Source organism: Lytechinus variegatus, chromosome 1 (assembly GCF_018143015.1).
Source record: "Lytechinus variegatus isolate NC3 chromosome 1, Lvar_3.0, whole genome shotgun sequence".
Classification (NCBI taxonomy): Eukaryota; Metazoa; Echinodermata; class Echinoidea; order Temnopleuroida; family Toxopneustidae; genus Lytechinus; species Lytechinus variegatus.
Window position 1 is genome coordinate 54,197,281 of NC_054740.1, and position 12,880 is coordinate 54,210,160.

General features: G+C 34.4%; 2 protein-coding genes across 3 annotated transcripts in view; one reads left to right on the plus strand and one right to left on the minus strand.

Moving 5' to 3' along the window:
• Positions 1–599: 599 nt before the first annotated feature.
• On the minus strand, positions 600–3,342 carry LOC121406476. The gene is made up of 3 exons (XM_041597487.1): positions 3,256–3,342; positions 2,223–2,362; positions 600–1,022 (listed from the first exon to the last, which is right to left on the minus strand). The coding sequence occupies exons 1-3, from the start codon at positions 3,308–3,310 to the stop codon at positions 774–776; spliced, it is 444 nt and encodes a 147-aa protein (XP_041453421.1). The 5' UTR covers positions 3,311–3,342; the 3' UTR covers positions 600–773.
• Positions 3,343–11,901: 8,559 nt separating this feature from the next.
• Positions 11,902–12,880, plus strand: part of LOC121417005 (protein piccolo-like) — a 42,163-nt gene continuing 41,184 nt past the window's right edge. The window contains exon 1 of one of the 2 annotated variants that reach the window (XM_041610553.1): positions 11,902–12,136. The gene's annotated coding sequence lies outside the window, so the exon portion shown is untranslated. The other variant, XM_041610546.1, reaches the window with a different exon arrangement.

The following is a 12,880-nucleotide window of genomic DNA, read 5'->3' on the forward strand; positions in this document are numbered from 1 at the left end:
CAACAATATAATAAGAATTATAATTAAAAATCAGTATTATAATATTCCTAACAATACTTTTTAACATCTCCGTGCAGTTTTATGAAACTTTTAATTGTATAATTGTCTTTTTTTTTACTGTTTTGATAATATTGAATACTAACAGAGCTGCTGTCTTATTTGTTGTTTAAGATGTAAAAATACCTTTTTTTATCTTCGTAAGGGGGCTGTAAATGCGTGAAGAGATGATAGCGTGACAGACATTTGAAAAAGAGAAAGACAGACAGACAGAGAGGGAGGGGGGTAAATGAATTTTAAAGAGGGTTGACCGCCTGTTGAGTTTTGGATGTAATGTTCTCCTTTATCAGACTATAGAAGAGCGCATAGGCGGATCCAGCGGGCCGAGGCCCGCCCCCCCCCATTGGCGGAGCTAAAAAGGGGGAAAGAAGAGGAAAAAGAAAAAAAGTAGAAAAAGAAGGTAAAAGAGAAAAGAAAAGGAAATGGAAATAAGAGGAGGAAGATGAGTGAATAAAATAAGATGAGGGGGAAACTTGGAGAAAAAAAAGATAGCTGACAAATTTTTAATTATTTTGGGGTTGAATCGGTTAAACATCAAATGACTTTTTTCTACAAATGGTGAAAGAAAAATACAATACAATTATCGAACAAAGAATGTAATGTCAACACAAAAAACAGCCCCCTAAAACTCCTCTATAACTGATACGTCAGAGAGAGAGAGAGGGGGGCAAAAGGAAAGGGCAAAAAGAACAACTGAGAATAATTCTGATTGGTTTTTAAAGTATTATACACTTGCCATTCCTCTCACGCGTGCGCACATCAAAAGAGAAGCCCTCGAAATTCTCAAACTCGTCACTGCAAAAGTCTAACATCACGTTTCCCTGCGGGAGTAACATTGACGTCACATTACCGCTGACCAATGGGAAGCGAGTAATATTGGTGCCGTGTGCAGTCTGGTGGGTGTGTTCCAGCCTCAAGTAGTCCCACGTTCTTTCGATCTCCAGAGCGTTTATGCGAATTAGGGCCTTTTAGGGATGAAAGGGAAATTATTCTAACATGTGGATAGATGGGTGTAAATCGCATCTCCTGTTATGTTGACTTTACTCGACCAAATAGACCTATTTTCAAAGGTCAAGTCCACCCCAACCCCCAACAATAAGTTGAGTTAAGTAAATACAGTCAAAACTGTGTATAGTAGCTTCCGAAGAGAAACGACAAAAGTGGCCACTATAGACAGGTTGGCAACCATTTTGAATTTACCATAAACTGTATATACTGTACAATGTACTGATTATACTGATATGCATTTTTAATGAGTTAAGTATTATTTAAATATGATATTGCATACATGTATCTATTTCAAAATATCAAATACTTGGGCTGGTTGTATATGATCATTATTTTAAGAGTAAGTTTCATGTTTAGCTGCGGCTTCATGCGCAAGAAATAGCAATTCAACTATATATAATACTGTCAGAGCCATAAGTTTCGTTGAAGCTGATATTTAGTGGCCACTATAGAGGGTGGGATATTGACCAAGTGACGCAAAATAAGTGGCCACTGGCAGCATTATATAGACAGGTGGCCGATATAGATAGAGCCTAAAACACATAAATTTCCTGCGGGGAAATTTAAAGTGTCCACTATAAACAGGTGGCCGCTATACACAGGTGGCCAATAATACATCAGGTTTGATTGTATAGAAAACAATGTAAAAGTGAATATCACTTGGAATTTCATCGAACAGGTCGAAATCAGATGTAAGATATTAAAATCATGACAATTGTAAATTTCACATAGTTCCACAAAAGAGTCATAATTATAAAATTATCTGCGTCCTATAGCCTAATGCGAATAAAAGAGCTGACGATGTCATATACATTCATTATTTCATTTATGTTATTTAAAATGTGTAAACTAAGAAATGATGACTATGTCAATGTCATGATAAAACAAACTAGGGTGTTTTTTTTATCATATTTGGTAGAAAATTGAAATATTAGTTATTTCAAATAACAAAACACGAACGATACACTGTTTTATATTACGATCGGCTCCCTTATTCACAAGATGTGCCCATCACCGGTTTTTTTTTTAATGAAAATAGGTGAAAATTGAAAATGTCTTAGCTGTCTTGATTTTGTAAGCCGATATTGACCAGATTCAAAAAGGGGAAAGATTGCGTCATCAATGTGGTCATATCACTGAAAACCATTTATTATTACCTGAACACCTTCTGGAATTTCAAGATGCCATTGTCGTCGGGTGGCCGGTGGGTAGGGGTCCGGATAGTCGGGTGACACCAAGGTTGAGAAGTAGTCGTGGAAACCGGCGTGGAAATCATCGCATTCGCCCTTGACGAGTCCTATAAAACACGGATTTAAAAAAAATGTGAACAGCAATATCTGAGGAAGTCATTTCAACTCGGAATTAGCGAGTTTTTGCAGTTGCATCGAGGACGGATTCTATAACATAGTAAATGAATTGAAAATACCCGTCAAACCACAATGAATATAGCTGAGAGGTCTTTGTCGAAAATTGGTGAATCAGGACAGCTGATCGTCCTAAGATTTGGAGCTGATGAAAACTTGAAAATAATGTAGTTTTTTCCAGAGTCACGGGCCCGTTGCATAAAACTTTTTACCTGAGAAAACTCGGGTTGTTTTTGCCCTGTGTTAAAGTCATTTGCAGAAATCAGACTAAGCTTAGTTTTCAGTTTTTTTACCAGAGTTTTCTCAGGTATAAAGTTATATGCAACAGGCCCACGGACGAAACTGCTGCAGCTTTGAATCACCGATTTTCGACAAAGGCTGTTTTTTTCATGAAGGGCTTTTGACAATAGATTCTCTACGTTCCAGAAAGAGCCTGTGAATTACTTGCGAAAACTCCCCAATGACATCAGGATTCCGTTTCATTACACTTGTTATAATGATAAATTTGCGATCGCAGTTAAAAGCTACTGAAATCCTTGAATTTAATTGGCTGATTCTTGTAGAAATCGTGCATTTGTTATCATAACAGGACCCATGCAGGTGTGGGTCAACCCCATCTTTAGTATGCTATAGGCCTTCTATATATATATATATATATATATATATATGTATATACATATACATATACATATACAAACTAAGACACACTGACGTATAAATGAGGGCTTGGGACAATAAGCCCGAAAAGATCCACACAAAAATTGAGAAAAGGAAATTTGATATTATACGAAAAAGTTTCGAAAGAAAAAACAAATTTATAGCTTACCCACTGAAATTACCCATAAGACACAACTTGCCAGTCCAAGTACAGACCTCCCCATACTGCATCACAAACTTATTATGAATCACACGCAATGATTCCTCTCCGCCTTCGGTAGGCAAATGACTAAAAGCACTCTGTATTTCCGTTATAAAGCATTTTGTCTCTTTGTAAGAATAATGTAAAACCTTGCTTATATCAAATTCTTATCACCGGTGAAAATGGGAAAGTTATTCGATGAAGAAAATCAAATATTCAGGGAAGAAAAGAATATTGAAACAAAGTTAATCCACCGAAGGTCTTGAGAAAATATTCAGGAATGATTAAGGATGCTTGACAGATTGATGACCATTATTTTCCTCTTTCCATCATCTTGTCGGAAAATACAAAAGAAATTGATTTCAAGAACGAAAACATATTAATGCAAAGACATCAATAAGGAGCCGTATTTCTGCGAAAAAAATATGTTTTGTAAATTCTAATTATGTGTTTCTTTGCCGTAATGGATTTTTTTAATTGCTACTTTTTCTTCTTCTTCTTGATTTTTTTTTTGGGGGGTTACATTTGACGCCAATAGTATATTCACTCTTTTGAGAAAGGTAGAGTAAAGCTTACAAATAGGTTTTGTATCAAGTTGGGTTACATGATCAAAATGTTTGCTTTCTATATACCCTCAAAAAGGACTGGTCAACATGGTTAAAAGTGAGCATTCTGCTGTTGAGTATTGTGTCCGACCATCACTGACCATGGACCTAGCAGTAGGTCCATGGTCCGACCGATAAAAATGTCAAATATCAACCATTCCGGTAAATTATAACCACAGAAATGTGATTCTAACTATAAACTGGTTGATTTTGACAATTATTTTTGTTGGTTAGACAATGTAGGCTATTCACTAGCACATTGGATATTAACTTTTGACTCTTTCTTTTCAGAGTACACTCTATAAAAGATTGGTCAAAATAACCATTGCCATGGTGACTATTAGGATGGACTTAATTGACCTTTAAAGCATTCTTATCATTAATGCATCTAATACACACACAATATATACATATAATATATATATATATGTATGTATGTATGTATGCATGTATGTATGTATGTGTGTGTACATGTATGTATGTATGTATATATAAATCGGAGCTTCCGATTCTCAAATTTTTAAAAAGAAACGTAACACTCCTCGTCAGTGTCAATTGTGTGAGAAAAATAAATTTCGCATTCTCTTTCATTTTTAGAGCAGTTCTCCGTTTTCTTTTAAAATCTATGATTTTATCTTTTATTGCATTTAACCATTACTAATCCTTCAATTTTTTAGATGCCGAAACAGACAAAATTTCTATTATGTATTCTCCTCTCCCTTGTTGTCTCCTTATGCCGATATTGAATTTAATCACTATATTAATCTTGTAATATAACTAATTTCTTTGTTATTTCAGATTTTCTTTGTTATTTGAGACTAAACAATCACTACTTCAACCTAAACAATTGGAGTATAATGTGCTTGATGAATATATACATGCCTTGAGACAAGTAAAAATTGCGATCTTCCTTGGGCCTGTTGCATAAAACTTTTTACCTGAGAAAACTTTGGTAAAAACTGAAAAATAAGGTTAGTCTGATTTCTGCCATTGACTTTAAGGACTTTAACACAGGAAAAAAACTCCGGTAAAAACAACCTGAGTTTTCTCAGGTAAAAAGTTTTAGGCAACGGGCCCCTTGTCATACTGTCATAATACTCGACTCTCATAATTATAATATGTTTCGCTTTGTAATTGATTTTCGTTTATTTTTGTCAAGTGGAGAATGTTATGTTTGAATGAATTTGAACATGTCGAATGTGTACCATACACCCTTCCCTCTTCCTCTTTCTATAATTCCCCTCATTTCTCACCCTACACCCCCCCCCCCCCTCTCTCCCTCTCTCTCCCTCTCTCTTTCGCTTTCCACTTTCCTCACCATTTTTATAGCTCATCCGGCCAAGATGGGCAAGATGAGCTTATGCCGTGGCGTGGCGTCCGTCGTCTGTCGTCCGTCCACAATTTCAAAATGCTACTACTTCGCCGATTTCAATTTTGTTTGCTTTATATGTAGCGCTAGGTGGGGGATTCAAAATTTCTACATAGAAGTTTGAAATTCATTAATTATGCTAATTTATGGGCATTTTTCAAAATTCACAAAAAATACTTCTTCTTCTTTATTTGTTGGCCGATTTTGAATTGTTTGCTTCCATCTGGTAGAGGTTCACCAAACTTCTATACAGAATTTCGAAATTTTGACCAGAACAATTTTTATGCTAATTTATGCGAAATTAATTTGTGCATATTTTAAAAAATTAACATAAAATGTTTCTTCTTCTTTATTTGTTGACCGATTTCGATTTTTTTTCTTGTATCTTGTAGAACTTTATGAGGTTCACCAAACTTGTACACAAAATTTTGTCTGAAAAATTATTTATTCAAATTTATGCAAGATTTATACATAATTCACAAAAAAATCTTCTTCATTTGTTGATCAATTTCAATTTTGTTTGCTGTATATGATGGCTGGAGGTGGTGATATAAAATTTCAACATAAAATTTTGAAACTCATTAAATATGCTAATATATTATAATTCATTCATATATTTTCAAAACCCACAAAAATGGCTTATTTATTTATTTTGATTATTTTTGTTCCATCTGACATGACTTTGTCTGAGAGCTACATTAAGTTCACCAAGGTTCTACACAGAGTTAAGAAACTTTGACTCGATAATTATTAATACTTAATTCATATCAAATTTATTTATAGATCACAAAAAATGCTTTTATGTCATTTCTTCATCAATTTCAATTCTATATCCTCAATTTATGTCACCAATATAATTCACTCTACAGTGTCAACTGGGCTGGAATTAAAATTGTGTTAAATTTTGTTGCGAGATGCCGGATGAGCTCTACATCATTGATGTGCTAGTTAATAATAATATGCTGTAAAGCGCTTTGAGCCATTCTGGGAAAAGCGCTATATATACACAAAGTGGCGATTATTATAATTATTATTTTTCTTGCCGGTATTTTTTTTTTCTGTTGCAAACTGTTAGTGCACTCTCCCTTGTACTTATACGCTCCAACGTGCCGCCAAAGGCTGGGAGTGAATCTGTTAGATAGAAAAACTCATCAATTCCATACTCTTTATTTCGGCACTTATATCAATAGTCAGAAAAAAGCACGGTTAATTCCTTGACAAATAGTATGAGTGATTCTACCATGGGGTAGTTGTATACAATTCAATTACATTTTGCTCTCTCGACTTCGTTTCATAATTGAAAATGTTATGAGTACCGGTCTCATTAACTACACACAGGATTTAATTTGCCTGTAAGGAGCTCTGAAATTGGAGGATTGATAAAAGCAATTACAAGAAACACTCGACAAAGTGCTTTAATTGGATCACCGTCTTTGGTTGTTGTGACAATAGCAAGTTTTTGTAATCGCAAGGGGGCGGTTTCTGCAAAGTAGTAAATCTATCAAAAATGTCTGTCAAATCACAATGAACAGCTTAGAGGTCTTTGTCGAAAACTTGGTGCACCGGGACAGCAGATCGTCCTAAAATTCGGAGCCGACGAAAAATTGCAGTTATGTCGTTTGTCCAGAGCCCAGGGTGCCGTTTCATAAAGGTGTTCGTAAGTTAAGAGCGACTTTAAGAACGACTGGTGATCCTTTCTTACGCTCACCGCATGAAGAGATCACCAGTCGTTCTTAAAGTCGCTCTTAACTTACGAACAGCTTTATGAAACACCCACCAGGACGACACTGCTGTTTTGATGCGATTTTCGACAAAGACCTCTTTGTCATGAAGGGCCTTTGACAATAGATTCTCTACGTTCCAGAAAGCGTCTGCAAGCATGCGTATAGTGCTTGCAAAAACTCCCTATTGAAAGCGACAATGACAAAATATCATGACTCGAAATTATATGTATGTATATGTGTATATATATATATATATATATATATATATATATATATATATAAGGCACCGGCGTTCAAAGCTGGGGGCCCGGGTTCGATTCCCGGCAGAGACATTTTTTCGGCATCACCAATTTTTCCGAAGGGTAGATAGCTCTGGGGAACCTTGATTTAAGCCTACGCCTACCATTGTTCTCTTCATCCATTTCTTTACAATATTTAAATAAAAAAGAGTTGCCAAAAAGCTGTTGTACATGTAAAGCTTTACACACACACACACAAGCCTATAAAGCACACACACACACACACATATATATATATATATATATATATATATTATATAATCCAATCCCCCCCCCCTCCCCCTATGGATTGAAACAATCCTATTACAATCAAGAATAAATGGCCGCGCTGTTTCGGGGCATAATGAAATCGTAACAGTCTTCTTGGTCTGAGGAGTAACTTTGACTTCTAGGAATGGCGTCACGCGTGTAAATGTAAACTTTATTTGGAGTATAAGTGAACCGGATTCCGCAGTATATTCGGCTCGAAATGAAAGTAACAGCAGCTGCGAGTTGAACAATTTCCGAGTCAAAATTCAGTGGAAATCTGATTTTTTTTGTCTAAAATATCACAATTTTGAAAAGAGGCAAGTACGATGGGATTCATGAAAAGACATGATTTCAGTGATTGGCATTTCAGTTTCATTTTGGTTTATTTCATTTCCATTTTCTGATAATAAACATAACAAAAATATATATACGTATGTTTAAATGTACATAACATAATAAGTGTAATAAGAATACTTCAATAATTTATGAACAAATTCGTAGGAAATAGTCGGAGTATATATATATATATAATTCTTTTTTTTCCAAACACATTTTGATGAAAATAAAAAATGAGGGACTTCTTAAAAAGCAAAGCTTGTAATGGTAAGTCCCTTGGGAAAAATTTACAGTAATCTTAATCGTATGTAATTAAAAGCAAAGTAGGACAATCTAGACCATATATGACCAGAGGGCATATATGACCAGAGATTAACGTAATGGTTAGGCCATTAATATAGCTATTCAAATCAAGCTAGTTGTATAACTCACTTTCGAAAAACCCTGATTTTACAGAAAAAAAGATTTTGCAGAAAGCAATATAACTCTGATAACAGAATCATTCTGTAAATGATAAAACAGGAATTTTTCTGCAATTTAACAGAACAGGTCTGTTTAAAAGGGGGATGGTGTTTTATTAAAGGAAATGTGTAAGGTTCCATACACCAAATACAAATTTCCTGTAAGATTACAAATGTTTTCGAGACTCTGCTGCAGGAACTTTTTTTTATTCTAGGGATAAATTTTCTAACAGTGTAGGTTATACAGTAATGTGCTTTTGAATTACTTTATGATTATGTTTTTTTATAGGCCTATGATTGTCATTACTTTAATAAATCGTAAATTAAACAAATTTAGAAATAACATAAGGTCCATTATAAGGGGTCGTTGCAAAAAATATTTATAATTAATTGCAAATTTAAGTCACAAATTTACAAGAGAGATACATCTTAACAAAAACAAATCAATTTACATTTGATGATAGACGATAGAGACCAGCGATCAATTGTAAATTTGCAATTAATCATAAGACTTATGATTAATTGTGGGACTAAACTTCGACTTGCAATTGATCGTAAATTTCTTGCAACACTCCAATAGAATCATAAAGAAATGAAAAGTGTGGCCCTGAAATCACCACACCACCTATTGGATATTCATGACAATGTTCATAATAACCATTTTTCCCCCAATGTTGCCTATAAACTTCAAAATTCAATAACTTTATTTTCAGCATTTTCCACGGTGAATTTTACTCTATTCTTTTAGATCTATTTATTTTCAGATCGGACTACCCTATATAACTCTTTAAAAAATTGAGTAAAAGTGCTTCACGAGGGTAATCATTGTGTCCAACCAACATTGGGCATTTTTATTTTATCCATGAAAATTTTGCCCATTCTAAAGTAATTGCTGCTTATTTTTTTTAACCTTACTGGACAATGTGCTTCCCACATTGGGTAAAACAATGCCGGTCAAAATTGGTTGGACACCAATTACCCTCGTGGTGGTAAAAAAAATTTTTCCCGATATTTTTTAGTGATAAATCTTCACATTAAAATTTGAACGATGTTATACACTCTCCTAAAATTAATGTTTAAAAAAACTCGGGTATATTACATTAGTTAGAATGAGGAGGGGATTTGGGGGCGAGCCTGGGGATGTGGGACGATCGAGGTGCAAATATGCCCAATAGTTCAAAGATAATGTACCACCATTTCATCTGGACACCCCCCCCCCGGCCCCACCCACCACCCTGACTAAATGATGCAGTGTTTCCAATTTGAAGAAAAATTTCCCGAATTTCAGGAAATCCGGAATTTTCAGGTAATTTTCGGAAAATGAAAGAATCCAGGAAATTCCAGGAAATCAGAATATTGCAACTACAGTAATTCATGAAATGTTTACAGACTTGTTTGCCTCATACAAGTACACTGTTAAAAGTAAAACTGTAAAAAAATTAAAAATAAATAAAAAAAACAGCATTCAATACTCACAACAAAATGAACTGTTAAATTACGATGGGCTGTAAAAATGCACACAAAAAAATGGATAATAAACTGTTAAAAAAACCCACCATTTAATATTCAATTTACATGAAAATCGCCGATAATGTGTGTGTGTGTATTTGAGTTTTGTCAGACGTGTATCAATCAGATATGATTATTTACGTCTGGGACCGACCTTTAACGTCACCATCCGAAAGACGTGACCAGAGCTCGAACCTCGAGCCTCTGCTGCATCAATTTATAACTTCCCCACAGCTTGGATTACAGGCGCATGTCGTAACGCCACAACGCCGATAATTTACAAATACGAACACTATGGATGCACTGCAATCAACGTAAAAACACGATATAGTTCGTTGGTAATTTTACAAATTATTTTGCTTTGTTTTACATTATAACTTGTAATTCTACGTTACATCACTGCATAAATACGTTTGGTTTGTTAAATCATTGAGTCGTCTGTTTTTAAAGGACAAGTCCACCCCAACAAAAACTTGATTTGAATAAAAAGAGAAATATTCAACAAGCATTACACTGAAAATTTCATCAAAAAATAAGAAAGTTATGGGTGGCATTTTAAAATTTCGCTTCATTTCACAAAACAGTATGCACACCTCGGTCGGTATGCAAATGAGTAACTGTGACATCCCTCATTCACTATTTCTTTTGTATTTTATTATATGAAATATTTTTATTTTCTGGTCATTGTCATGTGAAATGAAGTTTCATTCCTCCTGAACACGACGTGGCATTCTATTATTTTAACATTTTGTGCTTCGGGCAAGGGGGTCCTTATCGTAAAATTAGTAAAAATTGAAATAGTTTATAATTCAAACGATAAAAAACAAAAGAAATAGTGAGCGAGTGACATCATCGACTCTCTCATTTGGATGTAATTGGCTTGTTCATAATTTTGTTAAAAATAAGCGAGACTTTGAAATGTCATAACTTTCTTATTTTACGTTTGATTTTGATGAAATTTTCAGTATTGTGCTTGTCTCATTTTTCTCTATTGATTCAAATCAACATTTTTCTGAGGTGGACTTGACCTTTAAAAGGTAAACATCCTGTAAATTAACGATTTTTCTTTGTAAAATTTCTAATATTCTTTAACAGTGTACGTAGCTCAAGAAATATCTTTTGATGCTATTTTAAAAAGTGCATTCAACCAAAAAAAAGGTTAAATTCCTTGATTTTGGTCACTTGGACCAAGTTTAGACTTGATTTGATAATGTCCGAATTTTGTTTTTAAAAATCTAATTTGAAAATGAAATGAATTTCAGGAAATTTTAGATTCAGTATCGGGAAATTTGTGTTTTATCTCTGGAGGCACTGAAATGTTTCACCGAAAAGACCTAATGGTGTTATGTAACCATCATGTATGATAATGATAGTGTTAAGTGCTCTCCCGGAACTTGGGCTCAACTACTTCATTCAATTACAATTACGTAATTAAAGAAATGTTTAATTATAATTACTTTTCAATTATTTTTTTTCAATTACAATTACTAATTAATTTTGTCAATTACAATTACTTTCTAGAAAAGTCATAACTGAAACCAAGCTTTATTCTGTACTACAACTTGTTTCAACATAATTTACAGAGAAACTGACAATATGAAGGGTTACGTTAAAGAGCACGGATTCTGCCTGTTACTCTCTCTGATGCTGAAGCAGTTGACATGAAAAGGGTCATGAAATCAAATCATAAAGTAAGTTTATTGTAAAGTAAGTAATTGAATGTAATTAAAAGTAATTGACAGTAGATTAATTGAAGTCAATTACTTTTTTTTCAAATACAATTACTTAAAAATGTAATTAATTATGTAATTGATCAATTACCTTAAAATTGAGCCCAACCCGCTCCCGGATGTTTATCACTGGGTTTCTCTCCTGCTCTTCTCAAGACCGTGCTTTAAGCTGGAAGTGGGAGGGGATTTCCCTGTCCGCAGAAAATTAGACTTTACCAACAGGTATTTGTTTGATCTTATTAACAGGAATTCATCGCTGTGATCACTCTTAATTTAGTGATTAACCTGGTTGGAGTCTACGAACACCTAATTATCTCGCAAAAGCTCGATTCCAAAGATCAACTTTATATGAGTTCGAAGCCTCCCTTCGAAAGAACTTCGAACCAAGTACATTGTTGGTTTTTGATACCATAAATGGTAAAATAATCACAGTGGCTACAATAGGGCGTGTTTTTTTTTTGTCGGAGCGAAGTGCTCGTGGACTACAATAACGCCACGCAAGTCCCATTGAAAAGAGTTCGAAGTATTGTGAAACTAATTTTGATGTGCATTGAAGCTTGCGATGAGTAAGTTCTGTACTTTGATTGTGCTACTGCGCTGCACTTTGTGCAGATACAGTGATGATAAATACATTCATTGCGTGCAGTTTTAGTTGGCAGACGAAATGTGCATTTTCTCGAAATTCTTAGCTATTACGGAAGTGGTAGAGTTTTATTTTTAGGACAATTAAACATGAATCCTGTGCAGTGAGTAAAGCTACAAAACTAGAAATGGATGCCAAAGTGGCAAATCGTGGCTGTACCAGACCTTTTCACAATTAAAAGTAAGTAGTTTTGACTGTAGGCCTCTTCTGTATTTAGCCAATGCCATCTATTTATAGCTATTTCTCTTTCGGGTTAATCATTTTTATATTGTAATGTATACTATTATGGCTGGTATGGTAAGAGATTTGTGAATGGATGCTCTGCACTGTTTTATACTATCTTTTTGTTGATCTGAAATGGAAATCATTTTGTCTCTTTATTGATTAAACTCCCATGGCATTGCTAGTGGCAAAAAAGTGATGCTTACTGTTTCATGAAAGGTATATAGGCCTAATATATTGATTAATGTAATAGGATAATGTGCGATTTTACACATATGCATGGGCAGGAATCACAGGGGGGGATGTGTCCCCTACTCAAAATAGTAGGGGGGGGGGCCTATCAAATATCTCCCCTACTATCTTTGGTGTTTCATGGTGGAAAGAAATACATCATTCAAAATTGAAATAAACATGTATTTTTGACGAGATGACCTTTCTTTTTGGG

Excerpts from the sequence above, each read along its gene's own strand:
- LOC121406476 (XM_041597487.1), bottom strand. The coding sequence starts at position 3,310 with ATGGGGAGGTCTGTACTTGGACTGGCAAGTTGTGTCTTATGGGTAATT. Across the intron at positions 2,363-3,255 it reads CTTATGGGTAATTTCAGTGG|GACTCGTCAAGGGCGAATGC; the intron begins GTAAGCTATAAA and ends CGTGTTTTATAG. Across the intron at positions 1,023-2,222 it reads AAATTCCAGAAGGTGTTCAG|GCCCTAATTCGCATAAACGC; the intron begins GTAATAATAAAT and ends CATCCCTAAAAG.